This window comes from Pteronotus mesoamericanus, unplaced genomic scaffold (genome assembly GCF_021234165.1).
Source record: "Pteronotus mesoamericanus isolate MK-2021 breed Mesoamerican mustached bat unplaced genomic scaffold, CSHL_Meso_final contig_2, whole genome shotgun sequence".
NCBI classification, from domain to species: domain Eukaryota; kingdom Metazoa; phylum Chordata; class Mammalia; order Chiroptera; family Mormoopidae; genus Pteronotus; species Pteronotus mesoamericanus.
This window is the reverse complement of record NW_026555084.1, coordinates 10,337,290-10,357,113: the sequence shown is the minus strand read 5'-3', so window position 1 is coordinate 10,357,113 and position 19,824 is coordinate 10,337,290. Positions and strand designations below refer to the sequence as shown.

General features: G+C 48.5%; 2 protein-coding genes across 3 annotated transcripts in view; one reads left to right on the top strand and one right to left on the bottom strand.

The window, feature by feature from the left end:
- The window catches only part of CYFIP2 (cytoplasmic FMR1 interacting protein 2), a 100,470-nt gene that overhangs the window by 41,256 nt on the left and 39,390 nt on the right, over positions 1 to 19,824 (top strand). For both annotated transcript variants that reach the window (XM_054568121.1, XM_054568122.1), the window contains 8 exons: positions 558 to 711; positions 1,675 to 1,831; positions 2,310 to 2,406; positions 4,971 to 5,047; positions 5,719 to 5,827; positions 7,688 to 7,807; positions 12,566 to 12,765; positions 14,333 to 14,420. In XM_054568121.1, coding sequence (XP_054424096.1) covers positions 558 to 711; positions 1,675 to 1,831; positions 2,310 to 2,406; positions 4,971 to 5,047; positions 5,719 to 5,827; positions 7,688 to 7,807; positions 12,566 to 12,765; positions 14,333 to 14,420 — 1,002 coding nt within the window. The remainder of the gene's footprint in view (positions 1 to 557; positions 712 to 1,674; positions 1,832 to 2,309; positions 2,407 to 4,970; positions 5,048 to 5,718; positions 5,828 to 7,687; positions 7,808 to 12,565; positions 12,766 to 14,332; positions 14,421 to 19,824) is intronic.
- FNDC9 (fibronectin type III domain containing 9) lies at positions 16,144 to 17,089 on the bottom strand. The gene has a single exon (XM_054568123.1). The coding sequence runs from the start codon at positions 17,087 to 17,089 to the stop codon at positions 16,433 to 16,435; it is 657 nt and encodes a 218-aa protein (XP_054424098.1). The 3' UTR covers positions 16,144 to 16,432.

Genomic DNA, 19,824 nt, shown 5'->3' with positions numbered 1-19,824 from the left:
AAGGGAGGGGCTTGAGAAATTGTCTGGCACAACCCCCTCCTGGTAGCAGATAAGAAAATTGAGGCCCAGAGTGGAACTCTGTTGCCCAAGGTCACACAGCAAGTCAGCGGCAGTGCCTGGCCTTGACTCCCTTCTTTTGACTGTCAGGCCCATGCTCCAGCCATGGTGCCGCGGTGGCTGTCCAGAAAAGCAGAGAGTGGCCTCGCAGTGGCGTGGACTGAGGTTTTCCTCTGATGCCCACGCCCTTGGCCGAGCGGAGCAGGCAGGAGCCCGGGCCTTGAACAATTTGATTTTACCTGGTCCACCCACCCAGGGATGCCGCAGGCCCCGGACGGAACTGCCTTCCTGGGCTGGGCAGCCTCCCTCTTGAAAGTTTACATGTTCCAAATTCGCTTCTCCAACCCTAAAATTGGTGCTTCCTAAGGCAAAGCTTTTTAGGGGCAGACATCTACAGAAAAAAACAATTGTATATATACATATATAAAAATGCAGCTCAGAGCAGCCTTTCTGCCCAGATGGAGGGCCAGCCCCTGACCTGCCCGTCTTTCTTTTTTAAGCTGTACATGGTGCGGACCATGCTCGAATCGCTCATCGCAGACAAGAGCGGCTCTAAGAAGACCCTGAGGAGCAGCCTCGACGGCCCCATTGTCCTCGCCATAGAAGACTTCCACAAACAGTCCTTCTTCTTCACGCACCTGCTCAACATCAGTGGTGAGCCCCGGTGCCTGGTGGGGAGGCTCCCTGGTCCCAGAGCCACTTAGCTATCGGGCTAGAAGTTGCAAAGAGACATGATCACTCACCCCAAGGGGCACATTTTGCCACCGAGGGAAAAACACAGTTTCTGGTGGACTCTAGGAGCTAGGAAAGGCCAGGCTCAGTACAGCTATTCTGACTGGGAAATATCTGTCTGGTAGACATTTGTGACTAATTTGTCATGAAGTCCTTAGTAGAGGGGATCAGAAACAGCAATATGCTCACAGGCACACCTAGGTCAGTGTTGCCTCTAAGCAGCAGCTCGGAGCCAATTACTGCTCATTCCTCCTAGCAAAGGAGGCTCCCAGGCTGCACCCCCATTCTGTGTCCCCCACCCCTCCCCTCCTGTTAGTAGGATGCATGTGCAGGTGCATGAGGGCACAGTATAGAGAGAGCAGCATTCCAGGGTCTTGGGAGTGGTAGTGCATCTGTCGGTACTGAAGAGAGACCTTAACCAATAGTCCAAAGTTCTTCATAGAGAGCACCCTAGGGGGGGCCTTCAAGGCCTCTGAGCAGTGAGTTTGGAATTATCACGTACAAGGGGTCACAGAGCTGGAGTCCAGTTAAAAGCAGACACCTGGAGACCTGTCTTGACACTTTGTATAGCAAGTATTTTCAGGATGGCTTTGTGGAGGGGGTGATAGAAGTTGTGGGGGCTTCAAAAGCTCTGAAACGTCACTACCTCCTTCCCCATGCACTGTCCCTGTCCCTGAGGAGTAACAAACCCTGTCTTCTACATAGACATTAGCCTGGCATTCAAGTTCAAGAAAGCAGGATCTGCTGATCGGGTCATAGTTGCGAGGACCAGCTGTGTACCTACATAGCCATAAGAATAAGAATAAAAAGTCATAAAAACAATAAGCTCTCAGACCCTTTGCTGCTGCCCCTGTGACCCAAGGCTCTTTCCCTCATGCTTCCCAGAAGCCCTGCAGCAGTGCTGTGACCTCTCCCAGCTCTGGTTCCGCGAATTCTTCCTGGAGTTGACCATGGGCCGGCGAATCCAGTTTCCTATTGAGATGTCCATGCCCTGGATCCTAACAGACCACATCCTGGAAACCAAAGAGCCCTCCATGATGGAGTAAGATGCAGGACTGGGCCAGCAGGAGGTTCCTGGGGTGGAGGCTTGTTGCCAGCAAGCTCTATTTTCTCCAGAACCTTCCAGATGAGGCATTGTGCCCGGCCAAGGATCCGGTCACACCAACTTTGACTCAGCCTTGCAGATAGACTCAGAAGTCTGCCAGCCCATCTGCCTTCCTATCCTTTGTCAGCCTCCTAACAGTCAGTCCTTGAAAATGATCATCTCTGGGGAATCGGGAAGCTAATTTTTCTCAGGCCTTGGATGTATTAGCATCATGGACTTTTCATTTCTATGGGCAGATTGTGAACTAAGTTATTCCTAAGTGGAGGCTAGAAACATGGAATGCTGGAAGGTTCTCTTTTCCTTTCTCTGAGCTTGCTTATCTTTTCATCCAGATTTTCATGTTTCCCAAGCAGGTATAAATTTACCTGCTGCAAGAGAGATGATTAGTAAGCTACCATTGTTTTTTCTTCTTTAGGTACGTCCTCTACCCGTTGGATCTGTACAATGACAGTGCCTACTATGCGCTGACCAAGTTTAAAAAACAGTTTCTATATGATGAGATCGAGGCTGAGGCAAGTGACATGCTTTTCCTTTTGTTCCCATAATCCTGTTCTGAATCTGGACCTTCCGCATCTTTAGCTGTTGGCACAAAGTGGGGTGGCTTAGTCCATTCGGGTTATAACAAAATATCATGGACTGGGTGGCTTATAAACAACAGACATCTATTTCTCACTGTTCGGGAGGCTGGAAGTCTGAGATTGGGTGCCAGCATGGTGGGGTAAGGGTGCTCTTCTGGGTCACAGACCTCTGTGTCCCCCATGGTGAGAGGGATAAGGGAGCTCCTGGGAGGTCTCTTTTATAAGGTCACTAATCCCATTCATGAGGGCTCCATCTTCATGACATAATCACTTCCTAATACCACCACCTTTGGGGGCTAGGATCTCAACATATGAATGGGGGGAGACCATAACATGGGGGAGCAATCACTTGTTCTAGAGAGTGCTCCCACAAAGGACCTAGACCAGGATGATGGTCCTTTTTCAAATGTTTAAGGGATGGCAAATGATAGAACTGCTTGGGTAAAATTACTTTTCTAATGGGTTTTTTATGGATGAATTACTTGGCTAATAATAATAACAGTAATACACTTACCAATTATTATATAGTTATCATTTGCTAGGCACAGCATAAGCACTATACAAACATTGTAAATAATCTTTACCACAACTTAAAGAAGTATATGCTACTATGTTTGACAGGTAATAAACCTGAGACTTAAAATGAGTCAAGTGTCACTACCCAAGGTCACAGAGGCCCTGTCTAGCACTGATAGGCTGAAATATAGCCCTCCTTTCCGCTACTCAGCCATTTACCAGAGAGTCGCTCAATGGCTTTATTTCTGATATGGTCAGGATAGGCTAGGTTGCGATATAGTAACAACCCACCCAAAATTCTTAGTAGCTTGAAACCAAAGGCTTATGTCTGCATTATAGGTTGGCCGGAGCCCTCTTCCAGGCAGTCTTCAATCTGGGACCCATCTGGAATATGTTTTTATTGGTTGCCCTAGCGGGGGAAGGGTTAGGATGACTCACACACTCTGATACTTAAAGCTTCCACCTGAAAGTGACACATGTGATTGGTCACAGCAAGTCGCATGGCTGTGCCTCTTTTCAAAGAGGAACGAGGATGCGCAGTCCTACCATGGGCCAGCAGGAAGAGAAACAGGAGATCAAAGGCACTAATGGCTGAGTTTTGCCTTCCGGCAGTTGGAATGATAGCCCCTGTTCTACTTAAGTACGTGGGGTTAGAGAAACATAGAATGAAGTCAGTTAGGTAAAATTGCCATATGACTATGAGGCATTCTTATTTAAAAAAGGCATGAGTGTGGAGATGGTGCTTTCTAAGTCCTCCAGTTTCTCTGGGGGTTGAAATGCAATGCATACCTATCCTCTGTGTCTCCTGGCCCTTTCTCTTCCCATCCCCAAACCCTGCTCCCCACCATGAGGGGCCTCATGTATATGTATGTGGATCCTCAAGCCTTGTCTACCACCTTGCCCTCAAACAATGGCCCATTGGCCAGCCTAGGGGTACACACACCTGCAGGATAGGCCACTCTTGGGGACAGGACCAGGGAAAGGAGCACACAGGGCCTGGAAGGGACTTGGTCCCTGCGGGCAAGGGCCCTCAAACCTGGCTCTACAAGAGGATCGTGGGGTGTGAGTGGACACCACCACCTGGACCCTGCAGGCTCTTTGCCTACGAGGGAGACCCAATGCCCTGGACATTCGAAGTCAAGGGCAAAGACCTTGGTTACCCACATATGAGGACAGTACTAGATACGCCACTGTGCTTTTGTGTTCAGGACAACATTTGGGGTATGAAACAAGAGACAGGAAAGCTCATTGAATTAGAGTTAACCATATAGAGCTGAGAATTTGGTAAGAAAAGAATCCGAGATTAGTCACCTAAATATGATCCGTTTCCCTTGATGTTATACTGCCGCCCTGCCTCAGCCACCACCCTGTCTCCTTAAACCGTCTCCCCCCTGGCCATTTCCTGCTCGTACCACGTTGGGGGATTTGGATTTGATCCTCTGTGTCTGGTACGTACTTTCTTCCCACCCAAGCACCACCAATGTGATGAGACATTGAAATGGCAAGACAGTCCCTTGTTCGTTAAAAATCAAAGATTTTTAAGCAATAGGTTTTTTCAATGTTTAAATGTTTAACGACCATCTATCTATTTATTTGCAAAGTGAGGTTAAAATGAAAGGAAAAGACAAGAAAGCCTATGGCCGGGGGAGGCCGGCAGGAGTAATTAACAGGATATGAAGACCTACCTGTTGCGTCCCCCTGGGCCGGCCCCTGGAACACCGAGAAGGGGACCAGTGCGGAGTGCGGTTCCTCTACAGCTCTTTGAGCTTTGCCTCCTCTGTGCCTCACTGAGGACCTTGAGAGCAGGGGACCAGATTTCCCAGCTTAAATTGGCCATAGAATCTTCTTTTTCTTTTTCCTTTGAAGCCCCTCACCCTGCCACATGTGCTGGGCAGCGCTGCCCAGCGGCCCTCTGAGTTGCCCAAGTTTCTGTGGTAGAGCTGGCCAGTCACCGCTGACGTTTCCTGCTTCCTCCTCGCCAGGTGAACCTGTGTTTTGATCAGTTTGTCTACAAGCTGGCGGACCAGATCTTTGCTTACTACAAAGCCATGGCTGGCAGGTATGAGAGCCTGGGGTTTTTCTGTGGCAGAGCCTTCCTTCTTTAGCGTGAAAGGAAGTCTGAATGATTCCGTGGGCCTGAGCTGGGTGCTAGAATATAGGAGAGGAAAGCAGGTATGGTGCTGGGCCTCCCGGGGAAGACAGGCATTCATAAACAGTGATGCCCGCCAGTGATGAGGGGGCACGGGCTCCCCGTGACTGAAAAGTTCATGGGCAGGTGGGAATATGACCATTAAACCTGAACTAGTCTTTAGGGTAGGGAACTGCAACGTAGGCTTCATGAGGACGGGAACTTTGTATTCCTAGTACACAGAATATTTCCTATTGAGAACATGCTGTCCTGAAAAAGACTGTGGGATATGTGAAGCATGCACTCATTTATTTTTATTTTTATTGTCTTATTTTTTGGTAAATGAATAAAAGAGGAAAGCAGCTCAACTTCTGTGTTGCCAGTGTTTCTCTTAGAAATGCTGTTTCACATATTGAGCTCTTGTGGTTGAAAAGTAATTTGAGGGCTTTTGCTTTCAAACAGAAAAAAAATTACAGTATATTTAAAATGTATAAGATAGTGCTTCATGAGTAGATCCCATGGCCTAAAATAGACCTGGCTGGGCAATTGAAAACTGTTCACTGTCAAGTTTGGTGGCCTCATTTCCGTTCTATCCCTTCCAGTGTCCTGTTGGATAAACGTTTCAGAGCCGAATGTAAGAACTATGGCGTCATCATCCCGTACCCGCCATCCAACCGCTACGAAACGCTGCTGAAACAGAGACACGTGCAGGTAATGGTGAGAGGAAGCCAGGAGGGGAGGGAATGGGCAGGAGAGAGTGGCTGAGAAGTTAGCATGGAGGTCAGAAACCAGGGCTGTCTGCTGCCTGCCCTGCACATTGCCCCGCATGGACCTCTAAGCACCTTTGTAACACAGTCTCGGAATCGACAAGCAATAAAAAGGCAGTGGGCTTCCTCTGGTTCAGTTCTAGGCCTCTCAGCCCATCTGCAGCTCCCTCTGGGGAGCAGTGGCAACTGACACCTTTGTCTTCCCATCATAAGCTGCAGCCCACATCCTTGGTTGGGGCTGCTACTCAGAAATGGGTAAATCTACCCCTGAACAGGCTCGGTGCTGCCTAAGGGAAGGAGAGCTCTGGGGACCTTCAAAACAAAGCGTGTCAGGCTAAACCCAGGACAGAAATTATGGCTGGTTTTCGTGAAGTTGGTTTCTGTTAACATTTGACCCCAGATGGAGAGAAGATGCTGTCAGGAGCTCAGAAACGTATCCCTGCTTAAAAGCGTTAACGGAACCAGGCAGACAAAGTAAGAGATGCTCCGGCAGACTGCGCCCTACTCCTACTCCTACGCCCCGCTGGCAGCCGAGCGGTGGTAAAATGGCCTTTATGCCGTCGCCTCTCAGTGCTTATTATGTGGTCCACGGTGTTTGTGGGAAAGACGCAGGTGAAGGAGGGCAGAGGCTCCGCTGAGAAGATGCTCTAGGTGAAGACGAGGGCAGCCACCTTGGAAGCCCTGGCCATTCCTGTTGCTGTGAGAAATCCCAGGGAGGCGGAGACTCGTAAGAGGAAGAACAGTTTCACCTCTGCCAGCAGCAGGAGCTCACTGCTTTTCATCAGCCTCTCTGAAAATTGTGACTATCTCTTACTGAGGCAGCCAGAATTAGCCACAGGATATTCAATATTGAGGATTTCATGTGTGCACGACGTGGCTTTAAGGGCACCCTAGTCAGCTGGAGAAAATTCACCCCCAGGAGACAAATAGAAAGAAATTAAACAGTTAAGAATGATCCTTGGGCACCTAGCAAAGCGCAATGCACACTGCAAGTGGTCAGTAAATGTTTATTGCTCTCTGCATAGCATCTGCAGTAATGCCCATGTGTTCCCCAGTGGAAATTATTTTGAGCTGCATTTTCCTTTCTGTAGCCCTTCATCCTCTTGCTTTTAAATTCATCCCCATTAAGGTGCGCAGTAGGCCCTTGCTGAGGGGGCAGCTATTCCCGGGTGACTGTGAATTGGGGCACAGGGCAGCCTGACTCAGGAAAAACCGCAGGGCTAAATCTAGGATTTTGGCATCGCACAGGATGCCAGAGGCTCTCCTGAGCATCATCCTACAGTCTGAGTGAATTGCATCTTCCCTCAACGCTTTATATTTCAAAACTATAGGAAACTTGAAAGGATAATACAGTGAACACATATATACTCTATAAACAGATTCATGATTATTAATGTTTCATCACATTTGCTTCACTTTCTCATGTGGATGTTTTTTCTCTCTCACAAATACAGTAAATACATAAAATATATTTATACATAGATATAAGTAATATATTGAAATGTATATTTTTAAAGAATATACTTTTTTCTTAGCCATTTGAGAATAAGTTGTGTGTGTCACATGACACTTGATCCCTGAATACCTCAGCACCTATCTCCTAAGATCCAGGACATTCTCTCATGATCAAAATAGAATTGCCATACTCAGGAGATTTAATAATACTGTTTTCTGCTGAGAGACCCCATTTGTCCCAGTGATGTCCTTTATACTTTCAATCCAAGTTCCTATTGGTGCGTTGCGTTTAGCTGTCATGTGCCTGTGCACACCTTAGGTGACTCTTCTCTCTCTACCTTCCATGTAGCTCCTGGGGAGATCAATTGACTTGAACAGACTCATTACTCAGCGCATCTCAGCTGCGATGTATAAGTCCTTGGACCAGGCCATCAGCCGCTTTGAGAGTGAGGACCTGACCTCCATTGTGGTAAGAGACGAGGCGCCCTGGATTCTCACTGGACATTGTTGTGAACCTAGTACTGGGCCAGTTAATGAGAAGCAGTGAGTCTCTTTCCTTTCTGAATGGAGCAGGAAAAATAGGTTTAAGAATGAGAATGATCCTTCCCTCCTGATTGCCTGGAGAGCGGGAGTGGAGAGGGGACTTGCAGTCTCTCCAGAGGGCCAACCTGGGGACATGCGCTTCAGGGTTCCACAGATCCAAGCGAGCAGGGGAGTGGGTGGTCCTATGAAGCCAGGGGAGGCTGCACAGCAGGGTCGGCCTCATGGGTGTGCTGTGGTACTGGGCTCAGAGGGCTCTATGCTGGCTTTAATGCGCTGTGGTCGCCATCTTGAAATTCTTAATAATTTTTTTTTTTAATTCTTACCCAAGGATATATTTTACTGATTTTACAGAAAGAGGAAGGGGGAGAGAGAAAAACATCAATTGGTTGCCTCCAAACAGGATCAAACTTGCAACCTAGGTATGTGCCCTGACCGGGAATCAAACCCGTAACCTTTTGGTGTACGGGACAATGCTCCAAACAACTGAGCCACCCAGCCAGGGCAAAATTCTTTTTTCTTTTTTTTTTTTTTTTGGTTCAAATACATTTGTCTCTGCCTTCCCACCACCACTTTCCTCTGCCCCCCTCCCCCAAAAATTCTTAATAATTTTTTAAACAAGGGTCCTCACATTTTTATTTTGCCAGGGGACCTGCAAATTATATAGTCCAGATGGACAAACACTGACCTACCTTCTTCTCCTATTAAACATCATTTGAACTTCTCTGTTAATTTTCTTTCTCCAAGAATTAGAATAAACTTGATTGATCCTTCTTTAAATGAATCAAAGGAAGACTGCAATGCTTTCAGAAGCAGATGAACAGAAGTAATGAGGGAACTAGAAAGTCACCATTTGATCACCACCGTGAAAATTGTTGTTGCTGGCAAGACCCAGCCATGGATGCTAAAATTAGTGGGCAGAACTTCGAGTAGAATATATTGTGAGATAATCTCTTATTAGGAGATTCCTAGAGTAGCCAAACTCGCGGAGACAGGAAGCAGAATGGCGGTTGCAGGGAGAGTCAGCGTTTAATGGGTACAGAGTTTCCAGTGAGCAAGATTGAGAAGTTCCGGAGGTGGAAGGTAGTGATGGTTGCACCGCAGCCTGAAGGGACTTAACACCGCACAGCTGTGCACTTTTAAATGGTTAAAATGGTAAATTTTATGTTATGTGTATTTTCCCACAATAAAAAATTCCTCCAAAAAACCTTTGGAAAGACACAGGATAGTTGCATAATAATATCAAATGATTTCCTTCACAACATTTATTAACTCCAAATAGAAAATTAGTGACTTTGCAATGGGGAAACAGCAGACACCCTCTTAACCAAGCATCAAAGGGTCCTATCACCAGTAGTAGTTAGATATATTCACGTATCCCCTGATGTGTATTTTTCTGTGGTATTCTTGCCAAAGTGCATAATCTCCATCTAATCATGAGAAAAAGCACATAAATCCAAATCAGATGACATTCCAAGAAGAAGGAAAAAAAGCAAACAATACTTTTCAAAAGCATCCAGATCATAAAAGACAACAAAAGATTGAAAACTATTAGGAGTTAGAAAAGACTAGAAGACAGCTAAATGCAATGTGGGAATCCTAGGTTAAATTCTAGAGCAGCAAAAAGGGCCTTTGTGGACAAACTAGTGAAAGTCATATAAGGCCTGTCATTTGCTTAATAGTATTGTACCAGTGTTCATTTCCCACTTTTGTTAACTATGCTCTAGTTATGTAAGACGTTAACATTGGTTAAATAGGGTCAAGGATATGCAGGAACTCTGCTGTTGTCCCTTTTGTGTTAGTCTAAAATTATGTCAAAATTAAAAGGGTTTTATTCCCAAGTGGACAAAGTAGTAAAAAAAAAAAAAAGTGATTAAGAAGAAGGGCTCTGGAGTCAGGAAGACCCTCAGGTCCAGCCCTGACCTTGCCAGATACTAGCTGGGTGATCTTGGCAAGTTACTCTCTTCTATAAGCCTATTTCCCTACCTGTACAATGGAGGGAACATTAGAATTCACCTCCTCGCGTTGTTATGGATGAAATGAGATGCTGGCTGCAAAGAGCTTTGCATAGTTCATTGCACTCAATAAATAATAGCCTATGGAGGAGAGAAAAACAGATGAGAGGAACATCGAAATTTGGACCTGCTATGAAATGTTCGCGGGATGAATTTTCCACAACATTTCATAAGAGGACTTGACCCCACCGCCCACCTAAGTCCTGGGTCGCTGACTTGAAGAGGCCATAATATAGCACACCTTCTTCTGGGAAATCTGTTTAAGAAATAGATTTTCCTTTGTTTATGCCAAAATGTTAGCAGTGATTATCTCCAAGCAGTGAAATTTTTGTTTTCATCTTCCTTTTATTTATCTGTGCCTTGCAGTTTCCCAGTAATGAATGAGCATAGCTTATGGGAAAACTGGGCTGGGGTGTGTGGGGGTGTCCATGGCCTCTCCCCACCCCTTGAAAGGCACTGAATGTTCTTCGAGCTGAGAACAAAACCAAAACAACAAAAGCTCATATTCCCCAGGTGAGGACACTGGGCGCCCCCCACCACAGTAGCCACTCCCCGGGAAGACCTTAAAGAGGAGACCCCAGGGACCCTCTCTCCTTCAGGGTCAGAAGGCCCCTCCTCACCTCCGTTGAGAAGTTTCTGCCTCTTCTGTGAAACAAAACGTGGAATGTGCTCCCCCGAGCCCTCCCCTCCCCCGTAGAAACTCCGTTCTGAGGTGGGGAGGCAGCGTGATGCCAAGCTGGGAGAACCGCAGTGATTTCTTGTCACAGCCAGGGACAGAGATCCACCAAGGGGTCTGAGGCTGAAATTGAGAGCTGGCAGCCTGCTGCGTTCAGGCTGCAGAGCGTATTTGAAATTTCCAGCCAACATTTAACATTTGGGGAAATTCGAGTCAAACTGCGGAAGCTCTGGCAGGACCAGACCAGCCTCGCCAGATGGTAACCGTTGCCTGGACGTTGTCGTCTGCTGGCTGTGTTGCCTGTGGTCTATCACAAGCCCCCCTGGGACACTTCATCCCTGTATCGAGCCTACCCAGTCTCTCAGTACCTGAGTTAGAGAGCCCTGATCTCCTCACCTCCCCGGGGCCACAGAGCTGGCTAACAGTCACGTGTGGCTGACGCCCGGGCTATCTGGTTGCCCTTGAACAGCTCTCTCCACTATTTCACAGAAATCACCCATTTGGGTGTTGTATTTCCTCTGTAAACCAACTTCACCGTGGAATGCTGGTACCTTCTCTGAAGGTACCTGAACCCCTCCCGTGGCCCTTTAAACCCTCTGCCCCTTGATGGACTGAGCCCCACATCCCTGCTGAGTCAAGACCACAGTTAGGATTAAGTCACAAAGACACGCCCCTGTACCGCTGGTGGCAGGCACAGGGGACCTCCCCTTCCAGCCGCCCCCACATCACAGAGTCGAGAGCACTTCTGCAGCCTCCCTTGTCAACACTGACACACCCGCGAGGCTGTTAAGAGCACAGAACATGAGAGCAGAAGTTGTTCTCCGGTTCCTTAGGTGCAGTTATTTTCCCCATAACAGGACAACCTGTTGACCTTAGAAATGAACTCATTAGCATTTACTCCTTTTGTTATTTTTACCCATTCTCAGTGAGTGTGTCCTGAAGGAGAAAAGGGAGGCTCTGCCCGTTAAGGAACTTGCCCAAGGTCACACAGGACGTACGTGACGGGGCTTAGGATATGAATCCAGGCCTTCTGGTTCCAGATTATGTGTTTGGCCCCTGTACACAGCCTGGAATAAAGAAAAAGTTGCTAAGAAAGCCCTTTGAAAAGTAAGGAGGGTTTTACAACATACAAGCCAGAGCACATTGGCAGAGCAGCTCACGAGAGTGTAGCCAGGAGGTGGGACACTCCGCCAGGAGGTAGGATGGCCAGAGGGCCAGCTGGACTTGGGGACATGGAGCTCAGTTGTCTACAGTTACAGGAGGCAGCCGCACACCAGAGAGACTCACTTTCATTCTCACCAGGCCCCCCTAACTTGGGTTGGGGGCCAGAGCGTGGGCGGGGGAGGCCTCGGGCCACGCCTCCACCTGGGAGCTTTGCGATTCTGACACTCAGATTCTGTGGCTCTGCACGGGGGATACAAACTGGCTCAAAGCCTGCAGACTCACACCGCTGTAGGGGCCAGACAGGGAAGAGAGACAAGCTGGGCAGGAGGGAGTGCGGGGGCTGGGTTGTCTGTAGCAGACTGGGGTGTCCCAGCCCAGAAAAAGGTCCATCTGATTGTTGTAGCATCAGCATGGGGCGTAGTGGCAGCAGATCCTGCCATTTCTCAAAAGAAGGTCAAAATCGGGCTCTCAGTTCTGGAGCGGCAGCTGGAAGACCAAGATTCCAGACTTCATGCACCATGAAGTAGGTAAGGGCAGAACTACAGGATCCACTCTGCTTCTGTCTCCTGGGGCCCAGCGAGCTGGACTGGACAGGGGATTTGGGCATGGTTTGTGGTCCCCTTCCTAGGACAGGCATGCAGCCTCCCTCAGCGATGTCTGGCAATTCCTTCCTCTCTCAGAAGAAGGGAGCATTGTCACTTGCCTCTGCCGGCGTCCCGGTCTCCATGTCAGCAGTTGGATGTGTGAGGGGCTCTCTCACCTGAGTGACAGGAATCAGTGGGACAAAGTAGCGTGTAAGTCCTCAGCAGCTGCGGGGTCTCTGTCTGGCCAGGAGCTGGAGTGGCTGCTGGAGATCAATCGGCTCACGCACCGGCTACTGTGCAAGCACATGACCCTGGACAGCTTCGACGCCATGTTCCGGGAGGCCAATCACAACGTGTCCGCCCCCTACGGCCGCATCACCCTGCACGTCTTCTGGGAACTGAACTTCGACTTCCTCCCCAACTATTGCTACAATGGGTCCACCAACCGGTAAGGGAGTCCCTGTGCAGACGGGGCTGAGGGGTGGCGGGCCTGGGGAGCAGCCAGCTGCCTCCTCCAAACTAGGCCCCGCATGGGTGTCAGCTTGTTCCTACAGCAGGCATCTCACAGACCCCTCCTGGGTGCAGGCTCTGTGCCAGAGGCAAGCAGACATCTCCCTGCCTCTTGGAGCCTTCAGGCTAGATCAAACAATTGCACGACTGATCAAGTGATATATCTATCGCACGATAAATGTACCGTGATAAACAGTGAATGGGGAGATGGGAGAAAGCCCACGGAGCAAGAGAGAGAACAGTACCACCTCTTTCAGTCCAGGGAGCGATGAAAACCTCAAGAGAGCCTTCCTCCTCTGGGGAAGTGTGCTTGCAATGCAGGGGATGAGTAAGAGTAAATAAAGCAAAAAGGCAAGAGAAGAGGGTTCCAGGCAAAGTTTCTAAGGAGCAGGAAGCTGCTAAGGGTGGAGCAGGTGGGATGGGGAATGGTGCCAGGAAAGGTCCGGCAGGACGCAGGAGGACGCAGGACCGCGCTAGGGACTGCTCCGTAGGCCCATCAGCGGGGAGCATTTATGAACCTGGGAGAAGTTTAAGGAAGGGAGTGGCATGATCAGATGCTACTTTGTGAGGACATCCGCATATGGGAATGCACACGTGCAAACAGGCATACATGTGCAGAGCACACCCGTGCGTGATGAAGTGGAACACATCTCCTCCAAGGTGCACACAGCCTGGGCCAGGCACCAAGGTAGAAACAAGACCTAGTCCCTTAGCCCCTCAGAGGCTCAAAACCTGTGGAAGAGGTGAGGGGTATTCACGTCCAAAATAAGTACATAAGGAGGAGGAAAACTGTTTTTAGAGGTCCTGGCATAAAATAAGTGTGTGTGTAATGAAAGGAAGGTCTGGGAGGAACCCACAAATGCTCCTGGACCCATGTACTTATCAAGATGCACTTCCTGTTCTCTAGAGATTTGAGAGTTTTAATTTTCTTGGCCCAAAAGCCGCATCTAGTTCCCAACTATTTTTGTACAGCCCATGAGCTAAGAACAGTATTGACACTTTTAAATGGTTGGGGGAAAACATCCCAGGAAGAATTATGATTTGGTGACAAGTGGAAATCACTTGAAATTCACAGGAACTCAGCCAATGCTCATTCATCTACTATTGTTTACGGGCGCTTTCCTGCTACCAGCAGAGCTGAGTCTTCGCGACAGAGACCATCTGGCAGGCAAAGCTGAAAATATTTGCTGTCAGGGCCTTTATGGAAAGAGTTTGCAGAACGCTCCTCTTGAGAAACCAGCCTGGGGGTGGAGCCCCGGAGAAGGCCATTTTTAGGCCCAGCCCACTGTCCTGAGCAGCCACCAGTCCCAAATCAAGCCTGTGAACCTGCACCATGGTTTTCCCATCTATGCGGAGGAGGCAGTGGTTGAATTGGGAGTATGTTAGAGAGCTTTATTCAGTACCTCTGTAGGCAGCCACCACCTGGTCAAAAAGGGCTCCCACCACATTGCAGCCCCTGAAGAACGTGAGGACCCAGTTAACCCTGCCCCATCTCTTTCTTCTAGTTTTGTCCGAACTGCCATTCCTTTCACCCAAGAGCCACAGCGAGATAAACCTGCCAACGTCCAGCCTTATTACCTCTATGGGTCCAAGGTGAGTCGTCTTGCCCATGTCCTACTTCTAAGAGAACTAGTGAGCAAAAACAAGTAGGAAACTGTTCCCTGAATCAAAAAACGCGGTGTGGAGACAACGAGGCAGCAGTGAGATCCAGGCGGAAATGGCTGCATGTTTATTCTTCTTTATTTGCTCACAACAAGCAAGGACGGGGGTACATTCAGACCAGGGGCGGGACCCTGTGCAGCGCGTTGGAGGGAGGTGCGTGGGGCAGTGCATGCACAGCGTTTCTCGTCTTGGTGTCCCACCGCCTGTTTCTCAGTTGATCCGTCGTGGTATTGTCCTGTGATACCGGGATCTGGGCTTTATAAATATAAGGGATTTGCAGACTGGGAGTGGTTGGAAAGGCGAAGGTTTGAAGGAAATCCAGTTGACAGGAGCCGGAACTGAGAAACCTGTCTTCTGTCTCTGGCGCTCTGTTCACAGGCACATACTCTGACGCTAACTAACTAACCCTCCCCAGTGGTGTCTGTTCTAGACCTTCAGTCCCTGCCATTCATTAAACCGGCATTTGTTAAGCACTCGCTATTGGCCAGACACGGCTCAGTTTTCCATGCTGGGGATGTATTAGAGATTAAAACAGACATCACCTCTGCCCCGCTCACATGCCAGTTCCACACACAGGGTGGCGACAGGGAAATAACATTCACCAAGTCCCCCCATCACATGGCCTGGGTAGGAGACTCACTTCTTACCCTGGGGGGGGGGTTTATGGAAGGACTAAAGGATGCCACTGAAATAATGAAATGTGTCAACAACAACATGAAAGTCAATGTTTCTCTTTGTGATGGAATAAAAACGGCCACCTTTGACCCCATTTTCACATGAACTCAGAAGAGGAGCCAACTAGATAAATAGAACATTGTTAGGAAAGGCCGTCCTCTGGGCCTGGGAGCCCTAGTTTAGGAAGTAGGATGAATCAAGATGGGTTCCCACCCATTGGCCCTAAAGGCGGGGCTTAGAAGGTCTTTGGATGAAGCCGGGAGAGGGCAGATACCTTCTCCAGAACAGCCAGGCTGGCCAGGACACCTTTCTCAAGTCAGGGGGCGCGTCCAGACAGCATTTTAGGTAGTTCACAGACATGGTATGAGAAACAAGTGACTCACAATGTAAAAACACCTCTCCTTTCCATTCTCTGTCAAACCTCATGATGATATCCATGAGAAAGACTTATGTTGGTGCTAATACATCCTTAATACTTTTCCGATGCTTGATAATCTCCCTTTTTATCGAAGATTAGGAAGTAGGCCTTAAACTTGGAGTCTTTAGTGGCAGTAGTATATAAGTCAAATTTATTATTATGTTCTCAGTCTGTTTATTCTTATGTCTCGTCTATTTCTAGTGGAAGGGTGGTGGTATTCTTTTTCGGAGTAATGTAATGCTACCTTTTAAAATATGTTCACATTTTTGTAAGTGAGTCCACTTAAAAATATTTGCTAATAATTGTAAAGATAGTATTTGGCTTAAAAAAATGAAAATGCTGTACGAGGTGCTATGTGATAGCCTGAAAGTTGGAAACCACTCTGGAGCGAGCTTTCTCACATGTCTTCAAAACCACCATCACCCGCCTCCCCCGCCCCCGCAGAGGAGACTGGGCTCCTGCCGGAGACTATAGCCCAGAGAGCCCGTCTTCAGCTCCGCAGCTGCTTTTGCAGTATTGATTGTGTTTTATTTAAGTCATGCAAATTTCACTTTCTACATCATGATATATTCATGTTTGCTTAAATATCAAAATAACTTTTAACATTTCTAAGCGCCCCCGTTCAAATGGACGCTCCTGAGCGATGCCACGTGTCTGCCTTAGCACACCATGGGGGTACCTGTCCTCCGGCCTGAGAAGCTTTGTCACAGGGCATCTGTGCACCCAGGTGGTCCACATGAACACTGGCATTTGAGGGGAGGCATGGGTTGTCTACAGACACATTTTTACAAAGGAACTACTCTGTGGAGGGCTTCATGCTACACGGTGAGGGGTGCCTCCTCCCCACCTCTCACTTCTCAAAATGAGGCGGAATGGCAGGTTGATCTTCACCAGCATCTGAGGCAGCCTGGTCGGCTTCCGGGTCGGGTTCTGTTCCAGCTCCGGAATCCTCGCGTGGCATTTCCACCAGGGGGAGCCGCTGCTGGTCTTCCTCCCTCAGGCCCAGCACCTGGGCTTCCTCTGGCCACCTCACCAACCCATTGGCTTCCTCCGTGTGGCCGGCTCTGTAAGACCAGCGAGGCTCATGGCAGCGGACGCACCAGAACTGGAGGCAGATGAACGCTAAGACAGCCGTGAAGCAGGCCATCAGAATGGCCAGCAGGACCCACAGGGAGATTTGGGGGTCCACCAGGGGCCTTCCAGCAGACAGCGGACTCTTATCCAGGGTGTGGAACATGGTGCAGTAGTGCCTGTAGGGGAAGGTAATCTTCTTGCAGCTGACGCACACGAAGTAGAAAGTGGAAGGGGTGAGGTGGTCCAACACCACCTTGCTGACGGTTTTAGGCACCTTCTCCTCGTGCTGGAAGCTGTAGCGAAGATAGCCAGAGAAGATGCTGTTCCAGTTGGGCCTGTACATAATATGGTAATAGTCCTCCAGGCAGGGCTCCGAGGACGACCAGGAAATGATGGCTCCCGTATAAGAAATGTTCCCAACCTCGATGTTCATCCTGATTCTGCAACCAGAATCAAAGTAACAAGTGACTTCCCCTTCGTTAACTATTTGTGTATGGTAATTGTAGCCCCTATTGATGGAACATTTGCGATGGAGACTAATATTGCCCCCATTTTACAGACAGACAAATGGAGGCCAAGAGGCAGCGTTACTGAACTAGGCATCGCTAAACAACGGCAGGACAGGAGTTCACGCCGGGGCTTTTTTTTGCCAAAGCGGGTGGCTTGCAGACCTGAAAACTATGGTCTCACATCCCCTAGCCTCGTCTAGCCCAGGCTCAGATCCTTTGAATACAATGTTGTTCCCAACCCGTAAAAAAGAAGAAAAAAAGGCCCTGAAGGGAGAAATCAGGACACACTCAGAGTCCCCTGCTCTAGTCTGCGACCTCCAAGTCAGGCAGATGCTTCTCCTAAATTTCTGCTCCAAATGCTGGTAGCTCAGCCATTTAGAACATTCTGCCGCCCGGTTCTGTGCTCATGGCAAGAGATCTGCTTCATCACTCATGAGCAGCTGATTTCTCCCCAAAGCCTCTGCTCTTGTTTTGTTTGTTTATTTCAAAGCCAAAGGTATGCAGGAAATTAGCCTCGTAGATCAATACAGTCAGCTCTTCATACCAGTACAACTGCTATTAATTAATACTACTGGTGCTGTGAATGTTAATAATGGCAGTAACCACCACAGTGCTCCATGGCTGGGTCACAGGTCATGCGCAGGGTGCCACATACAATAATAAATCCCCTTTACTCTTCAACACACCCTCTGAGCTAGATCCCCACTTTACAGATGAGCAATCTGAGGTGACTCAGCTAGTAAGAACCGGGGTCAAAGCCACTGAACCTCTGGGTTTTCATATGCAAGGCGACTGGGTTTAGTAATAGAATGTTACTGAGAAAAGGGATGCTGGTATGAAGACCCATTGCACTTTTTCCAGACAAATCAAATGAGCCCTCTTCAGATTGCCAGCCCTCTCGCTTTGGGAAGGGAGCACCGTCCTCAAGCCTTTTCATTTCTCTTTAATTCTGTGTGTTCTCCCTTCACTGACTTTCCCCTGATCTAAAATTCCAGGACAGCCACGTTCAATCCGTGTGGTGATGTACAGGTCTCCCCAGCTCTGTTCTCTGCTCCTCTCACGTACAACACAGACTGTTTTTTTTTTTTTATTATTGCAATTACATAGTAAAACACAGTCAATCACGTGTCAATCAGGTTTTAAACAGCATTGGATATTAAGCCAGACCGATTTCTGGTGCGAGCTGCTCCCTCTCCTCCCTGCTTCCCTCCAACCTTCTGTTTTCTTGTCCGTATTCCTAACGGGACCTGAGTGATTTTTCAGTCCTTGTTTTCCTTCTCCAAGGATGACAGTGAACTAAAATGCACAGGAAGGGGAGTAGTTCCTTTCTGTTTGGCTGGAAATTTCCTCCCACAAAAATGGGGGATGAAAGGGAGGACAGGTGCGCTCAGACCCCTCCAGGGGAGGTCATTTGCAAAGGAGACTGAATATTTGCACTCCCTGCGGTGGGCTCCTCACACACCCGTCCTCACCACCCCAACACACCACACAGCTTGATAAATAAGATTCTGACCGCAGGGAAAGAGCTTAGTTCATTACTAAGGGCGCAGAGGCAGCAGCCTTCATAAAACCCTTCCAGCAGGGGGGATGAGAAATCTGTTTCTTGTCATGAATCTTTTCTCCTATTTGCCTCCCCTGTGCTCCTGGCTGTCTTTGCAGACTGAGCTCCTGACAGCAGGCATTTCTAAGAGCTTTCTGTCAAGACGCTAGCAGCATCCTTGGCTTTTAGGACCAAATCCGTCTCCCTTATTTATTTTTCTTCCTCTCCTTCTGTTTGGAAATTCCCCCAATTTGTAGCTATTCATATGACTGTTGCCTGACCCTCCTCCAAGCGCGTGTGAAAGGAAGAGCCATTTCCTTTTTCAAGAAGAGCCCTTTCTCTGCCTTACCTGATGCTTGCGGAGATCTGGTTAGAGCGTAGCCTTCAGAGGCAGAGTGGACCCAGGCTAGAGGAATGGTGCCTTTTCCCCTCCTCTGCTCTGGGCTCTGCTGATGTCTCTCTCGCCACCGTCTGAGTAATCCCACTGTCGCTCGCAACGCTCACATTATTCATTTCAACAGATCAGCATCATTCACCATGGCAACCAGGAGGCATATGTACGCACAGTGCTTTCAGAACGACCAGTCTGAGAGGAGCTCCCGTTTATTTGGCGCAAAAAAAAAAAAAAAAGCAGACAGTCTGCTACACACTGATCCTCAGAGTGGTCAGTTTGTTCCAATTCTTTCAAAGATCTTAGTTTTATAACAGGATTATTATTATCGTTATTGTTATTAGCCCCATCTAGATGCTCTTGGACAATGGTTTCAAAAACAAAGATGCCCTTCTCCATTATCCCGTAACTAAAACAGTAATTTCATCTCCACCCCACCCCCACCCCTCCCCCACCCGTGTATTCTCTTCTCTGTTCTGGTCTGCTGTGGCATTACCTGGGTATACGACCCTGGTCACAAGTCTTTCATCCTCTGGGCCTCAGTTCCATCATCTGTAAAGCTGGGGGCATGGGCGACATCGGGTGGCAGATAGAAGACATGGGGCTACCCCTGTCCAGCTCTGAATTCGTGTCAGGCTTGCCGCATCATCGTGGTATTTGCACTGGGTTGCTTTGAGTGCCCCTGCAAAAATCCAGTGCATGCAGAAACTCAGAATGTGACCTTATTA

Bases quoted from the DNA above. Each gene is read 5' to 3' on its own strand.
- FNDC9 (XM_054568123.1), bottom strand. From the start codon at position 17,089: ATGAACATCGAGGTTGGGAACATTTCTTATACGGGAGCCATCATTTCC.